The sequence below is a fragment of the Chlorocebus sabaeus genome, chromosome 15, assembly GCF_047675955.1.
Source record: "Chlorocebus sabaeus isolate Y175 chromosome 15, mChlSab1.0.hap1, whole genome shotgun sequence".
Lineage (NCBI taxonomy): Eukaryota > Metazoa > Chordata > Mammalia > Primates > Cercopithecidae > Chlorocebus > Chlorocebus sabaeus.
In genome coordinates this window covers 38,700,828-38,717,618 of record NC_132918.1, presented here as the reverse complement: position 1 = coordinate 38,717,618, position 16,791 = coordinate 38,700,828, and the positions used below count along the sequence as shown (strand labels likewise).

The following is a 16,791-nucleotide window of genomic DNA, read 5'->3' as shown; positions in this document are numbered from 1 at the left end:
ATCATTAACATATTTTATATTGTAGAATATTAACATAATTTGTTGTTTAATCTCTGGACCTAGTTAGGTATGTGAATTATGTGAAACCTTCCTCGAAGGATATTTAAGTTACATTGAAGTGAAAATAGGAGTTGTCAATGCATGTCTTTGTTTTGTGGCTTATCTTAGTCTTATTTTAAACCAGGGAAGAACAACTGGGTCTTGAGTCACCGTTAGTCAGTGAAAACATTTTTCTTGTTTGTGAGCATATGTGAGTTTATTTTTTTTTTTAAAAAAAAGTCAAGTTAAACTGACATACAGTGTTACGAAGAATAGATATTATGAGGAATATATTCAGTTAACATTGGTGTATTTTTAAAAAGTATGTTTGAGATTATTCGTTAAAAAGTAATCCTTAAGGTCAGTTGTATAAATCAATAGAATTATGCATTGGATTATAATGTTAAACTGTGTAGCACCTATGTGGCTTGAGTATTTGTAAGTTTGGAATAAGAAATATGTTAGTGAAATAATAGGGACTTTTACTGATTATGTGGAATGGAGGAAGTATTTGTGTATTATGTTGTGTCATGAGAAGTTCACTAATTTATTTTTTTAGAATACATTCGAGCAATTCCATATTCATTCGTAATTGGTTTTAGTCATTGTATTCTGAAGAATAATTATTGTAGATTTTTAAATTTTATTATGGGCATAGATTTTTCTATACTTTTCTTATAATGATTAATAAATCATATATTTTGGGCCATATTCAATACAAATAAGCTAATACGAATTTCCTGATTGAGGTTATCATGCAACGTTTAAAATCAGACATTTGGAAATTCAAAATCTATTTGTTAAGATAAAGTTTGTGTGGTCAGATTTAGTGGGTAGTATTGAGGGCAATTATCACATTAAATTTTTAGAAATTTTGAACGGTGTGGCAACTATTAAGTTTGATCCTAGTGAGATATGCTTTATATTTTGGGCAGGTTTTTTAAAAAAATTATATCTGTCATATTTTTCACATGTTGATTTTGTAATGTATCCTACTTGAGTCTGCTAAAATAGAAAACAAGTATAGGTTAATTATGGAGAAGATCTTATGACTGTTGGTTGTGAGAATGATTTCTGTATGAGAGAGAAAGTTGGAATAGAGGGGCAAAGAGGTATAAAATACAGCAAATTTCAACAATGTATGAGGTGCTGTGGAAATATTTTCTTAGTTCTCTGATGGATTAACTTCATACTTAGTTTTGTATTGTACAGTAATGTCATTAGGGATGCACAGATGAATTTGGTACCATTTTTAAAGCAGTGAACATCATATTTTAAAATGTTTTAGGCAAAGATGCCACCAACCTCATCAAGTAGCTTGGTGATGTTCAGCAGATACAGAGGTTGAATATGAAAACTATGATTTTGGCCCTTAGTTACTGTGTCAAATAAAATAATACTCATTTAAGTAAGCTTTAGAATCAAAGTCTATAATCAGGGCATTGTAACGGGAATTACAGTATTACTGTGTATTGCATTTCATTTAGCGTTCACATTTTTGTTGTGTTAGTTCTACATTGACAGATTTGGATTGGGTCACTGTACCATTCTGAAAATTGCCAAGATGATGAAATTTGATTTTTCTACCATTTAGTTCTTGAGCACATAACAGCATGTTAAATTTTGCTGTAGTCTATGTTCTGATAACCTATTTACTATTTTGAAATATTAAATGATATGTACAGATCAGATATGTTTACCTGAGGCTAACAAGATAATGTCTTTGTGTAATATATAGGTAAATAAAACACTTAGGAATAGTGCTTTCTCTTGTAGAACAATTAAGTAGCATTCACAGTTTTATCTCATTATACCTTCTTGTATAAGGAAATGTTAAAATACTTCCTCTTTGAATAGCATCAGAAAAAATACAGTGTTTCTTTTGCTGGAATTGAAGACTGGTTCTGTCAGAAATTCACAGATAATTATTTAAATATTTTAAATTTGCAAAGCCACATAAATCTGTTTTGAATATTCTGTGGCTCAAAATATCTTCAACTTCATAATCAAGGAGGTATTTAAATATGTTGCTATTTTAACTTAATCGCCTCATGTTCTCTTTCCAATGAGTGACGTTTGATGCTGGTTTCATTCACTTATAAAGGTGACATCCCCAGGGTACTAAACCGTATAGTTTAAGCATTGTAATTTGTCAAAAATACAAACTAGTCTGATATACTAAGAAAAATATTCAGTCATATCACAAATATTAATTGTTTGCTTCCTCTGGGCCAGGCACTGTTTTGATGATCTATTTCTATTAATGGAGAACTAAGGTAACAACTGCCTTCTCTCATGGAGCTTACATTTTTGTGGCAAAGGCAAATGATAAGCAGATAGGGAGATAAATGTGTAATATTAGTCTGCTTTCTTCACAGTACTACGTAGTATTAGGTGAGTTTTTTTTTGTTTGTTTTGTTTTTTGAGATGAGGTCTCACTCTATTACCTAGGCTAGAGTGCAGTGGCTCAGTCATAGCTTACGGCAGTCTTGAACTCCTGGGCTCAAGCAGTACTCCCATTTCAGCCTCCCAAGTAGCTGGGACCACAAGCACATGCCATCATGTGTGGTTATTTTTTAAAAAATGTATTTTCTATAGAGATGGGGTTTCACTATGTTGCTTAGGCTGAAAGTGTAATGTTATGTACTTCTCTCAAAACAAGTCTGGAGTGCTGTTGGGAGGAAAAGAAGGCTGGGTGCTCTGGATGGTGGGCTGAAAATCTTCCAAGAAGATAACTTTGCAGTAGGGACTTGGACGAAGGCCTATTGGGGTATAGAGCTAGTATGCAAAGTGCAGTGATTCATTGTGATAATTATCTTCTAGTGAGCTTAAACCTTTTACATTTTTAAAAATTTTGCCTGATATAGGAATTAATTGAAAATTCACTTTTAAATCATTGCCTGTATAGAAGCTTTATGTTCTGTTTTGTCCTAAATATAAATACTTAAGGATCAACAATCATTTTCTAATTTGAATGCAGTTTAGTTGCCTCTGGAATTCTAATCTTTGGCAGTAGTATGTCACCTAAACAACTCTCCTTCATTATCCTTCCTACAGTAGACCAGTAGGTGATTTAGGGAACCTAACTGTTGAATGGATCAGAATTCTAAAAGACTGCTTCAACAGACCTTAGATTACTTATTTGAGTTAGTAAACACAATATTCCTTCCTTGGCAGCAGCTAGTCTGAAATGTGTCAGACCAGCAGGCCACATTGGCATTCTCTATGCCATTCCAGAGGATGTGTGATTGAAAGTTATCTTTTTCTTTGCAGTATTGCTAAAACTTAGTCATTTACATATCTCCTTCATGATTTTTATTTATATATAGTCTGTTATGTATATGTGTGGGTATATATGTATAAATTCTTTAAATCTTTTTTAAAAAATTTATTTAATTAATATATATATTTTTTTCAGACAGGGTCTCACTCTGTTGCCCAGGTTGTGTGATCATGGCTTACTGCAGCCTTGGCATCCTGTGCTCAAGCAGTCTTCCTGCCTCAGCCTCCCAAGTGGCTGGGACTACAGGCATTTGTCACCCTGCCTGACTAATTTTTGTATTTTTTGTAGATATAGGGTCCTACTGTGTTGTTCAGGCCGGTCTCGAACACCTGGCCTCAAGCAGTCCTCCACTTCAGCCTCCCAACTCCCAAAGTGTTGGATTACAGGTGTGAGCCACGGTGCCTGGCCCTTTAAATTTGTAAATTAAACTAATTTCTTCCTAAGTTATGATATTGATGTAATCACAGACTGGACACACTAGTTTTAGCATTCTCATCCATCTATTAAATGATGTTGTTTGTCCGTCACCTGAAATTGCCGTGGGTCCTGCTGGTAGTGTGCTTACCCCTCACCGAGAAATACGTGTCTCTGCTTTTTGCTATGTGGAGTTGAATAGTGCTGAAGGCTGCATTAACTCATTCAGATGGCAGTTCTTCCCATATAATATATAACATCTTTGTTACTCTACTTAGCACCTTAGTGAATACAGAGATAGCTGTACAACCTCCAGAAATGCTAAGTTGGCTGTTTGTGTATGGAGATCTCTGTTAATATTTGGGACAAACCCTGGGAATAATTGTGTGAGCAAACTTAGTTTACTAAAGAACTGCATTGCTAATTATGAACTTGTTGACACCAGTGAGCCAGGGGAAGAAGTTACAGTTTTGGGCAAGGGTTTCCTTCTTATCAACTCCAGACTTACGGGGTGAAGTTAGCCATCTCTTTCAGTTAGATTGAAACTGCCTTACTAAACAAAAATCATAATAAAGGACCTCAAAAATTACTTAGTTAACGTCCTCAATATATAACTTATATCAATATTAAAAGCATATTAAATAAAAGTCTTCAAAATTACCAGCTAACTACTCTGGGATGTAATTGGACTGATTGCCTTATTTGCTTTAAAAGAACTTTTGAAATGATAAGTAAACATATGTGAGCAAGAAATTTAACCTTGCTCATAGAGGCTGTCCTGTTCTCCAAAAGAGAATTTCATTTTCATACCTTATAAACATCTCTTTTTCTTCTATAGCAGTAGGTATGTGACTCTTAAATAGGCTTTCATATGAAGCCAAATATATAGTAATCTTTAAGAATAAGTTTTCAAAGAATAAGAATAATTTCATTCTTCTTTATCCTTTTCTTGGTTTTTATTATCTCTGTCATTTCAAATTGTTATTTCTTTCCTTTTTATTTTCTCCCTTACATTTATCTTAAAGTAGAATATATACATGATTTCTGATATCATTCAAGAAGAAATTGGTTTTTGTGGCAGAATATTGGTGTTGTAGACGATGTCAGATAAAGCAAGAAACTCTATAGTGTTTGGAATTTGATCAGTAGGTTAAAGAGGGACTGCTGTTAGCTATTATTCAGATTTTTAAGTTTGATTCTTACAATATTTTTGTTGTTCAGAGAAGTTTATTATAATGTATAGAAATATAGGCCAGATATTTACCTCAGAAGCAATGTACCCATTAGTACTTATCTTTGAAGTAGAACTCTTTCCTTTAATAATTCTTTAGAGACAAAATTTATTTTAGGCCAAATATGTTTGCAAGAATTCTCACAATCTGGACATTACCCACATATATTTAAACATTATATCTATCTATAGAACAAAACTCTATCAGTTAAAGGAATGTTTTGTGAATTCAATATTGATCCAAATTCTATAAAATCTTAATTTACCAAAAAAGATTTCTATTTTTTGAAGTTTTTTTTTTTTAATATAGATAAGACAATAATCTGATATCAGCACTTTAGTAAAATCAATCTATAGGATATAATTTGAGTTTGTTGCCCACAGTGCCCTATATCAAGGGCAGGCACATACATTATCAGGTCCAGCTAGACTAATGCATAAAGGCCAGTATCTGTTTTAATTGTTCAGTATCTATGCCTGAACTAATTATTAATATTTTGATTATCATCCTTGTCTATGTCCTTTACAATTAAATGGTACAAATCTATGTTTATAATTCTTTCAATAGCACTTTTGAGGTAAATAGAATTTGTCTGCTACAGAAAATAAAGATAATCAGAACACTGATTTGCAAGCATTTTAGTAATCAAAGTTTATTTTGTGCTTGAGTGGGACTGTCTGTAACCTGGCAAAAAGGAAAAATAATTAGCTCTAGAAATTAATTGTTTGTTGTATTTAGATATGACTACCAAGCAATGCAGATCTTTCTTGTGGTACCAGTCTTCTTATATATATTGTCTAGATGCTATAGACGTGATTAAATAATCTATTTTGTCAGGTTTGGGACCACATCCTTTTATACATGTTTATTTCTGTAAGTATGAATGAAGTTTACTTATTTATCAAACATTTTTTAAAAAGGTCTGTTATGTTCCAAGAACTGTGTGATGGGGAATGCTGGGCCTACACCCTGTTGTCAGGGCATATATAACATTGAGGGGGAGAGGTACAAAGAGATACAAAGTATCAAAAACATTCTGAGATGGAATAATGTTTAGCATAGTTGGCCCAGCCCTATAGAGAAGGTGATTTTTGAACAGCAGTTTAAACAAGGAGAAGGAATTTGCCAAGTTGCAGGGGTGAGGAAGTGTGTGTCAGACCAAACAGGGAGTTAGCATGTAACAAATCGCAGGAGCTCACACGTGTCTTGGCACCTGCCAAGAACCCTCAGCAACTCCTCTCCAGGGGGGATACAAGAGGTACAGCACTGGGAGAAGCAACAAGATAAAATGTGTCAGTTTGTTAAAAGGGAAAGGTTCAAGAAAGAGGGAGTTGTAAATCATGTTACAGGTCAAGCAAAGGCAAGAACAAAACATAGTCTTTGGGCTTGGCTTTCGTGACAGCATTGATGACCTTTGCTGAGCAGTAAAGTAATGGGTGTGAAAGTCAGACTGATAAGGATTCAGAAGTGAATGGGAAAGGAAGAAGCAGAAAAACAGCATGGTAGATATTCACTTGGGAAGGATGAATTAAGTACATTAGGGAGAGGAGGATGCATAGCCAGGGCAGGGTCCTCTTCCTCCTGCCATGTCACCCTCTGCATTTCGGAGTTACTTTAGTACATTTGGAAACTAAGAGAAGGAACTGCTGAAAGACAAAGTGTGCATGTATAGAGGAGGCAGAAAGAGAAGGAGGTCTTGAGAATGAATGAGTCAAGGTGGAGGCTTGTGGAAGCTTAACTGTGGGCAGGAGGAGGGAGAACTGGGAGACTAAGAAAGAAACAGAAGGATAGGTTAACGACTCATGGATAGGAAGGTAAGAAAAAGTTCATGCTTAAGGGCTACTGTTATATAGGTATGAAATATTCATGACATATAATGTTATTATCCACTGTTGCTAATGAACATGGAGAAAGAGTAATGAAGTTTTAGAAAAGCTGCTGTGTGCAATGAGATAGGGAGCTGTCCAAGGACAGGGCTAGATTGTGAGGCAGTTTTGAAAGGGCCTACGTGACCCTGGAACATTATTTTTAGAGGCAATGATTGTGTGTGTGTGTGTTCAAGTGTATGTTTCAGTGTGTTCATGTGTTGTATTCATATATGTGTTCATGTGTGTGTGTTTGTATGTTTTGTACCCTAGAGGTAATCCAAATCCTGATGCAGTAATTGATAATTTAATTTACCAATATTTTTGGAACTCCATCTATTTTGCATCACTATGTAAGTCATGGGGTTACTGAGATGAATAATATTTTTTTCTGTCCTTAAAACCATATGGTCTAGTGGGTCAGTTATATAAGGAAATAAAACACTGTATAGGGCATAGGTGCAGAGATAATTCAGAGAAGGCGGTATTTTAATATATGGATGAATAGAGATGGGGGTAATGACATCTTGGTAGCTTTTTGGAGGAAGTGACATTTTAGCTGGCTTTAGAGGAAGAAAGTTACAGGTGAGGCACTTGGAAGATTCTGAAGAGAAGGACTAAAGAGATTGTTGACCGTGCAGGTGGTCCATTCTCAAGGCATGAAATCATTAAGTAAATCTTTATGCAGAACAAAGTTTCAGGAAGACAGACACAGCTTACACTTTATGACTGGACCTTTTTTTTTTTTTTTAAATATAGAAACTGGCATTAGGACCTAGAAACTTTTTTGAAAACCAAAATATTTCTTGAACACTGGGATGAGGTTTTTTTTTTTTTTTTTTTTTTTTTTTTGAGACGGGGTCTCTCACCGTTGCGTCCGGGCTGGAGTGCAGTGGCGCAATCTTGGCTCACTGCAACATCCACCTCCAAGGTTCTAAGTGCTTCTCCTGCCTCAGCCTCCTAAGGAGCTGGGATTACAGGCGCCTGCCCCCATGCCTGGCTAATTTTTTGTATTTTTATTAGAGACTTTTTTTGCCATGTTGACCATGTTGGTCTCGAACTCCTGACCTCGCTTGTGATCTGCCCACCTCGGCCTCCCAAAGTACTGGGATTATAGGTGTGAGCCTCTGTGCCCAGCCATGGTTGTTTTTGTTTGTTTGTTTGTTTTCTTTTTTTTTTCTGAGACAGCATCTTGCTCTGTCACCCAGGCTGGAGTGCAGTGGTACAGTCTCAGCTGACTGCAGCTTCCACCTCCCATGTTCAAGTGATTCTTCTGCCTCAGCCTCCTGAGTAGCTGGGATTATAGGCAACACCACCACACCTGGCTAATTTTTGTATTTTTAATAGAGATGGTGTTTCACCATGTTGTCCAGGCTGGTCTTGAACTCCTGACCTCGTGATCCACCCACCCTAGCCTCCCAATTTGCGGAGATTACAGGTGTGATCCACCACGCTCAACTGATTTTTTTAATCTCTATCAAAAGTTGTAGTCTTACTGTAGTATTTTCCAAATAGTTTTGGAAAGTAATTTTTTTAAGGAAAATTAGTGTTAAAATGGAAATATTAATCTTAAACAATTTAAGTTCTAGATGCTCATGTTTTTTAACATACATATGTATTTATATCCTGTACTTTAATTCCAAAAATTATAAACATACCATATGCCAATAGAGCAATTTTGGCTCATGAAGAAGTATAATCAAACACTAGTGATCATACTGTGTTTTTGCCTCTTTAAAATGTGAAGATTTTACTTTTTAAAGCCTTGTTTTCCTCATTGGCGACATTCAAAAAAAAGAAAAGAAAAGAAAAAGAAAAATCCTGATAGAGAAAGTAAGTTGCTAAAAGTAAAAATGCCCTGCTCTAAGTAGTCTTGTGGTGCTGAGTTAACTGATCATCAGGCAACAGGGGATCCCTCATCCCCCACCCCCCAGCTTTGTTTGGAATTGTACTTCTGAAGTGCATCACGCTGCTCAAATCAAATTGCTCACTTAATATTTAATGTTTCTGCGATGGAATCACTTTCTCCCTTGAGGTTGACTTCAGATTTACCAGACACACTGACAACACTGCACTCCTTATTTTCCCCACATGACCTCAGCTTCTGCCTTAAAAATGTACGAATAAAGGATGCTTTTGTTCATATCTTGCCTGCCTGTGATATATTGACAAAGTGTCTGCGGGCTCAATGGAATAGTTTTACAGTATGAGTGCTGCTTTCAGTGGAGGGGCAGGACTTGGGCTTTAGAAGGAAGTGAATTGGATAGGTCAGGAGAATGTACCATTTGTAAACACCCCTTTCCTTTTTTATTCACGTGTCAGGACAGCAGGAGCAGGCTGTTCAGTGCCCGTCCCTGCACAGAGCCAGAGGGAAAGCAGCTTGGAAGTCAGCTGCAATTTTTAAACCTTACTTTTTATTCCCCGGTAATGATCTTCAAGTGCTTAGACTTGTCTGAGAAGCTGTTTTGAAACTAACATGGTTTAGTCCACTAACTGCATGTTGGGTAAATTCAAAACCCACATGCTCGTCCTCTTGCAGTGGAATAAGTCACATCTGATGGACATTTTCTGTGCTTATAGCATAGTAATGAACGTCTGACAGGCGCGACCTTTCATAAGACAACCCACACTATTGGCTTTCTGCCCAGAATATTGCTGCAACACTATCTGTGATTGGTTATCTCTCTATCATGCATTGCTTCACAAGGGGAAACGGCCCCTTTTTTTAATAAATCTACGATGGCTGGCTGCAATATGCCTCACTGTAAGTATTTTGTGTGTGTATGTGTGGGAGAGAGAGGGAGAGAGAGAGGCTGACTTGAATATTACTTAGTCTGGTATCACATGGCAAGGTTGTGATACTGTAGGACATCAGTGAAGTGCTACTTAGTAAATCTTAACCTATCTCTTTTTTCTACAGGTTGGTACTAAGAAGTGCCTTTCCTGACGTCTCTGCTGCTTGGAACCGCTTCTAGAGCAGTCTCTGCTTTTGCCTTGCTTGCTGCCAGCTAGACTGTGACGACAGCACATCCACCCTCCACCTCTAGCCCAGACACCCCCATTTCTACTTATAATCAAGAGAAAAGCTCTAAGTATCTGGCATTGCCCTAGGCTGCTTTAGTGTTAAAAGAAAAGTTTGCTGAAAAAGTAAGATATCTTCTGCCAGGAAATCAAGGAGGAAAAAAAAAATCATTTTCTCGATTTTGCTCTAAACTGCTGCATCTGTCTATGCCAAACTAATCAATACCGATTGCACCACCAAACTCCATTGCAAATTCAGCTGTGAGGAGATTCCCTTTCAGACAACTTTGCTGAAAGCAGCTTGGAAATTCGGTGTCAAAGGGTCTGCCACGTTTTCATGCTTGCATTTTGGGCTCCAAATTGGCACTGGGAAGGGGTTACTGAGAGCACAAGGCTGATACCAGGCCCTACTTTTAAACGTTCATCTACTTACAATCCTAGTATTTCTCTAAAAACCAAAACCTCTTTGAATTAACAGTTTCATGCTGTGAATTTCTAGTGGGAGATCTTTTCCTTGATATTGACGACACAATTTTCCATGTACTTTTAAAGCAGGGAGTGGGGAAAAGTATTTTGAGGGGACATTTTCATCATCAGTTCAGCTTTTTTTTTTTTTTTTTTTTTTGGTTATTGCTCTTTTTTGGGGGGGTTGGGTTTGTTGGTTTCACTGAAACATTTAACTACCTGTAAAATCTAAACATGGCTGTTAGTGTCACACCAATTCGGGACACAAAATGGCTAACACTGGAAGTATGTAGAGAGTTCCAGAGGGGGACTTGCTCACGGCCAGACACGGAATGTAAATTTGCACATCCTTCGAAAAGCTGCCAAGTTGAAAATGGACGAGTAATCGCCTGCTTTGACTCATTGAAAGTGAGTAACTATTATATTCTTTTAAGGATATTCAATGCTTGAATAAGGGGGATATGGACATAACAGTTCTCTGCATTTGGGATTATGGATTGCTTTGTTCATAGTTTAGTTACACAGTGTGTTGATGATGTTGGGCTGGGGAACTTTACAAGAAGCAACAGAATCAAGTCTGGCCAAACTTTGTTATGAATAACTTTATCAGTCCTTTCACTCCATGTTTTTTTTTTTGCTAGGGCAGAAAGTATTGACATGTTTTTCACTTAGTAATGGCAAAGTGAGTGTCTGTCCCTGGAAATGGTAAATGTAGCTACATGTGAGTGTTTAGCCAATGCATATATTATATATAAGGCCGTGGCAATAGCTGAATGAAGATGATTTTTATTTGTTGGTAAAGGCATTGTACAGTTGCAAAAGACAAGCAGATTTAAAATCAGCTAAACTTGGATAGACTTTTTACTCTTTTAATATTTTGACATTTTGGATTTTCTTTTTTTTGTGGGCATTTTAAGGCCAGAGCCACGCGTTTTGTGGAAAATACAACTAGAAGTAAGGTGCTAAACTGCTGCTACAGCACCTTACCTGAGGGACAAACTTTGTTGAATGTGAGTTTTATAAATAAGCAGAAACTCATAAGTACTATTGTTTATTGGATTTTTCCAACTTCAAAAATTCTAAAGTGAATTAGCAGTTTATTTTCTGTTAGATCGTAATTATGTTTTTATTTGTAATAGTCTTAGCTAGAAATGTTAAAAGTTAGCTTTTGTGAGCACCATAATTCTAAAATATTTACTTTAGTGTTTCTTGGCATTCAAAAATGTCATTGCATTTGTAATTCAAGTATCATGTTTGAAAATGAGTCTTTTAAAAGATAACATAAATGTCTTTATTTTGACACACAAGGTCAAGACTAGAAATGTGTTCCTGGGTACTTTCAACCTACTTGGTTTAATCAAATTGCTTTTGAATATTAATGTTCTAATTTAATTCTTTGAAGCTTTGAGGAGAAGACACTATCACTTCTACATATGTAGACAAGTAAAAGTCTCATAAGTCCATCTTGTCTTTACAAATATATAGTGCTATAATAATCTTTAATAACATCAGGGTGAGTTATGAGTTAATTGTTTCAGTTCATTGTTTCCTGGTCCAGTTTAGGCTGTTCATTTTGCCAAAGTTTTTGGCAAAGATTCCAAGAACATGATCTTTAGAGTTGAACAGAAAGGAGGTATTAACAACAAAAATATTTTAAAATGTTAGATTATTTTTAATGTCATAGCCCTAAAGATCAATAAGCAAAAGTCATAAACTCCCATTGAGACTTTCTTCAGCCTTTCCTTTGAGAGGCATCAGTGAAGGGCATAGTGGTTGTACCTACGTGAATGTGTATTCCTAAATTCACGCCGGCTGAATTCAGGTGTAATTAGAGACTGAGACCCGTAAAATGAGGGGCAGAGAGCTAATTACTCTTGTCGGTAACCAGCTGTGGCCATAAGTAACCCTGTTTTGACCCAATTAATAGTAAATCCAATTTTTAATCCTACAGACAGTTGATGGTGCACACGTAGCTGCAAAGTAAAGGACATTAAATTTTGCTGTGACATTGAGTGGTTTCACAGAAGACCTGCCCCTACAACATTTGGAAACATTGTGAAATATTAATATTCAGTTGCTACTTTTCCATCTCAAAATATTTTTTTTTTTTTTAGTTGCTGCTCACTTATGACCACAGAACAGTCCCTTTTTGAGTAAAGCAGCAAGGTTGCTTAATGCCATGCTGTGTGGTTAACAAGATTCAACTGCCACATCAAGGACTTTAAATAATTTCAAGATTTTAAATGTATTTATGAAATGTACTCATTACAGCAGCTAATCAATGCAGACTTTGTCCTTTTTCTTTGTCTTTCTAAGATAAACTGAATTTAATTTAAATTTAAATTACAGTGTCTAAATCTTGGTAAAATATTTTAAATTTGAATAAGAGGAAAAAACCCCACAAATTTATTTATGATGGAGCTTCATACCCAGGAAAAAAGCTTCTTAAACGTTAGTAAAATAACTATGTTAAGAATTAAAACAATTTTGAATATGCAGTTAAGCATTTATGTTAAAAAACATGTTTCTTGTGTGTGTGTGTATGTATTTATAACTGACACATGTGATTCTTCGTACAGTATTTAGAATCCTTCCCTTCAGATAGCAGTCCTCTTGTATTCAGTCTTGTGGCTAAAATAGATCAAAAACATATTTTAAAACTGTTAAAGTAACTGTATGACTCATGCTTGAAGTTCTGAAATTTGGGAGCGTTATGAGGTTTCCATGCCAGTAACCGCTAGATCATTTGCATTCTCTCACAGAGTAAACGGAAAAAAATTTAGAAAACTTGTAATATCCTGACTTCTTTAATAAAATGTGTCCTGTGTATTGCTTAAATCCATAGTCCAGCCTTTTCTGAGTTCTTGAGCCATGAGATGGAGGTGGCCTGTGTAATCTACTATTTTTAGAAAGTTAGGAAAGCAAACCAAATACTCTCTGAGAGGACCCTATGAAATGGCTGTACCCTTCAGCTGTGCTGCTTCAGACTTTGGCCAGGCTCCCAGGTGACTTACGTTAATAGCAGACTTCTAGTTAGAAGAGGAGAATTTATTTCATTAAAAAGACAGAAGTCAAACAGTTCAAGAAAATATTCATTTATGTAAAAGAAGTCAATTGGTATGTTACAAAGATAATGGGAAGAAAAGTAGCTGACAGTATTTTAGTTGCATACTGATGATTTTAACGTTTAAATAATTAGATTTAAATATACCATATGAAAATGTAGAATTCTGTATTGTAGTAGATCTATTGCTAAGTAAAATGGGAATACATGATAACAAGGAATGTAGGTATTTATTAAGAATATCAGAATTAGAATGAGAACAATAAAAGAGCAAAAGCTGTAATAATGTTTGCTAGTATATAAACAATAAATACTTAATTTCTCTAATTTTCCTGTTACAATTGTAGTTTTAATTTATAATAGTTTAAGTGTATATTCAGTCTGAGACTTAAATTGCTTACAGACTATAGACTTAGGTGTATTAACTATTTCAGAAATCCAGAACATTTGCAAAGGTGCATTATTTGATGCCAAAGAGGATTATGTTCCCCTATGGCTTATGAAAGATTTAGGAAAAAAAAAAGAAAAATATTAACACTGCACGCCACCATTAGAAAATTATATTTCAAAAATGATGTTTCAAATAATACTTAATGACAAATTACCTATTCAGTCATGAGCTCTCAACTAAAATTTAGGAAGTCAATGTAAAGAAAGCCTACAGAATGTGTTTTAATATTTGCCAAGTTATTTATACCCTCAAAAAAAAAAACTTTTATGATATGATCAACAGAAATAGACTTGTTGTTTACTGAATTCTATTTCAAATACCTGTTCATTTTTCAGGTACTAGGGATGGGAGGAAGAGAATATAACCTTTATATTTACTATTTAGCAAAATTCTAGCAAAAAATCTAGCAAAATTCTTTTACCTTTGAAAACTTTAGTCACTTGTTCCTTTATCAAATTGAACTATTTTATTTAAGATAATTTAAATTTATTTTTGCTATATACAATGATATCTATCTATAAATAGCACCCCTGATCAGATTTATCATAGACAAATTTGAGATCAGATTCCACTGCAAAGTGGCGTAGAATCAAGGACACTGAGAACAGTTTTAAAGAGCCTCTGCAGACTTAGCAGAATATATGAAGTATGGAAATTAGGTATTAGAGGGCACACAGATATATGTACATACAGGTAAATGAATAACTAAAACACTCAAAATCAGTAAGGCAAATCAAGTATCCAGATGGTCACATATGGATTGGATGGCATAACTAGACATGATGAAGTAGTCCCAAAGGTGTTTATAGTTAAATTTTAGAAGATGGTCTGTTGCTAGCATGGTTTACCCTCAGTCCAGAAATTGCCTGTGATGCTGCTGTTCTTTCCAAGCCCCAGGCATAGACTTTTCATCGTATTTTAAAAGCCAGTTTCACTGATAATCCTGATAAAATATCTGCCAGTTTTAGGCTAAATATGCAATTTTCAATCAAAATTTTGATCTAGTAGGGTCCTAATTGGAATGAGTGTTACCAGGAATTGTTTTTGTTGTTTGGTTTTTACCACTGGTATCTCCCATGTATTAAAACTTTGACAGATTATTATATATACTGTGCTGGCACATATATTCAATGTGTTTTTCTGTGACAGATTGACATATCACTTCCTTGTTTTCTCCTAATGACTCTGGAGATGAACTAACTATAAGGCATAACCTGCATAGCAGTGTATTTCATATAAAAGCTCCCTAAGCAGAAACTTCACAACTTTGTAAAGAATACCCTGTGAATATGCTGCAGTGTCATCAACTCTGACATAAACCTTTCTTTAATGAAATTCTCAATAGCTGCAGTTGCTTTGGTGAAACTAGTAATTGTATTCATTTGCCTGTTTATATTGTTAGAACTTTTTTAGAAAACTTTTTTTTTTTCAATGAGTAAAGGTTTTTTAGACTATCAGATAAATTTTAAACCATGTTTTGAATCAAGCTACCTGCTGCTGTAATTCTAGAACTAATTATTTTGCTTCGTATTATAAGATTTTGGTACACTGCTTCTACTTTTTTCCTCATGAAATCTTGCTTCACTGTGCGAGTGTGACAAACTAAAAACAATTTAGACCTCAAGCAATGTGGCACTTACAGCTGAATTCAGTTTCGTTGTAATTCAGATGTCTGAAGCTACTCAAAATTCCATGGAGTAGCCTTGAAACAATTTCATGTATAAGGCTGTTTCTCACTTAAAAGACACAGTGCTGTGTGGGGTGAATTGTCTTTTGAAGAACTGTATGGCATACGCCCAGTTCACGTGAAAGGTGAGAAATGGAATGTTTCTCAGACCTAGCACAGATACCTAGGGACCTAGTTTGGGAAGCTTATCTTGTCATTTTCCTTGCCAAGGATAAGTAGAGGATTTCGGCTATCAACATTGCTAATCCGTTACCTTTCATGCTGAGCAATGTCTCTGCCTTCCCAGAGACTTAGACAAAGCTTCTTATTTTCTTACAAAGAGATCCTATTGAGGAAATTTGATTTTTTTTTTTTTTTTTTTTTTTTTTTAACTTCAGCAGTACTGCATCCTGTGCTTTTAGATAGGTGAGCAATTTTCCATGTTAACAGCTAGGCCAAAATTCATGACTGCCAGTAGAAGTGGGTAACTAGATAGATGGCCTTTGATTTAGCACTAATGATAGTTATTAGCATGTAGCAACTTAAGTAAAAGCAACTGGAAAGGCTTGATAGAAATTCTGAGTTGTTTGAAGTGTAATAGATTATTAGAATAGTAATTTCTTCGTGAATTTTACTGTAAAAAAGCTTGATTCTAATGAGGACTTCTTATGCTAATTTCTCATTTATAATATACTAACAACAACTACAGAGTTTTTAATACTGTTTCTTACACAAGTATCATCAAATGCACATCTACGTGCAGCATCATCCCTACATTTTTGGCACATGTTTGAAATATTTTCACTTTGAGATACAGTTTGATTTTTTTGCTAGTGATAAAACTTTCTATGCTGTGAGCTTGTGTTTTGAAAATTCCTGATAATTGCTATATAGTATCACCCCTGATATCTTCTAATTTGGTTGACAGGTTGTTTGTCCTCTGGATTCCTGAGGGCCTTGGCCATCTCTGACCATTACTTTTCTTGTTTTGTTATCTCTGAGTTCTTTCCAGCTTTCTAATTGTCCATCTTCAGAACTGTTGGTTCAGATCTTATGTATGTCTTTCCATGGTCACACAGAAGTGATTTAGACATTTTGTCTGTGAAAAATTAGATTCAGCTTTGCATAACAGAGACACCTCCCCCATCCCCAGCATTTGGCATAAACAAATTAGGGGTTTATATTTCAGTCAGTTGTCTAGATCTATTTGGTGACTCTACAGTCGTTGGAACTCAGGTTCCTTCTCTCTTAGTTCCTGAGGAGCACATGGCTTCCAACTTTGGGATTATTT

At 35.3% G+C, this 16,791-nt stretch overlaps 1 protein-coding gene across 49 annotated transcripts in view; it reads left to right on the top strand.

The window, feature by feature from the left end:
• Window positions 1-16,791, top strand: part of MBNL1 (muscleblind like splicing regulator 1) — a 221,851-nt gene that overhangs the window by 42,740 nt on the left and 162,320 nt on the right. For 19 of the 49 annotated variants that reach the window (XM_008008668.3, XM_038002700.2, XM_038002692.2 and 16 more), the window contains exon 2: window positions 9,754-10,727. The exons of 23 other annotated variants lie outside the window; for them this stretch is intronic. In XM_008008668.3, the coding sequence (XP_008006859.1) occupies window positions 10,554-10,727 (174 nt within the window). In that variant the 5' untranslated portion in view covers window positions 9,754-10,553. Of the gene's footprint in view, window positions 1-7,710; window positions 9,598-9,753; window positions 10,728-16,791 lie in introns of those variants that run through there. 7 more of the 49 variants (XM_038002702.2, XM_038002694.2, XM_038002690.2 and 4 more) reach the window with 4 other exon arrangements.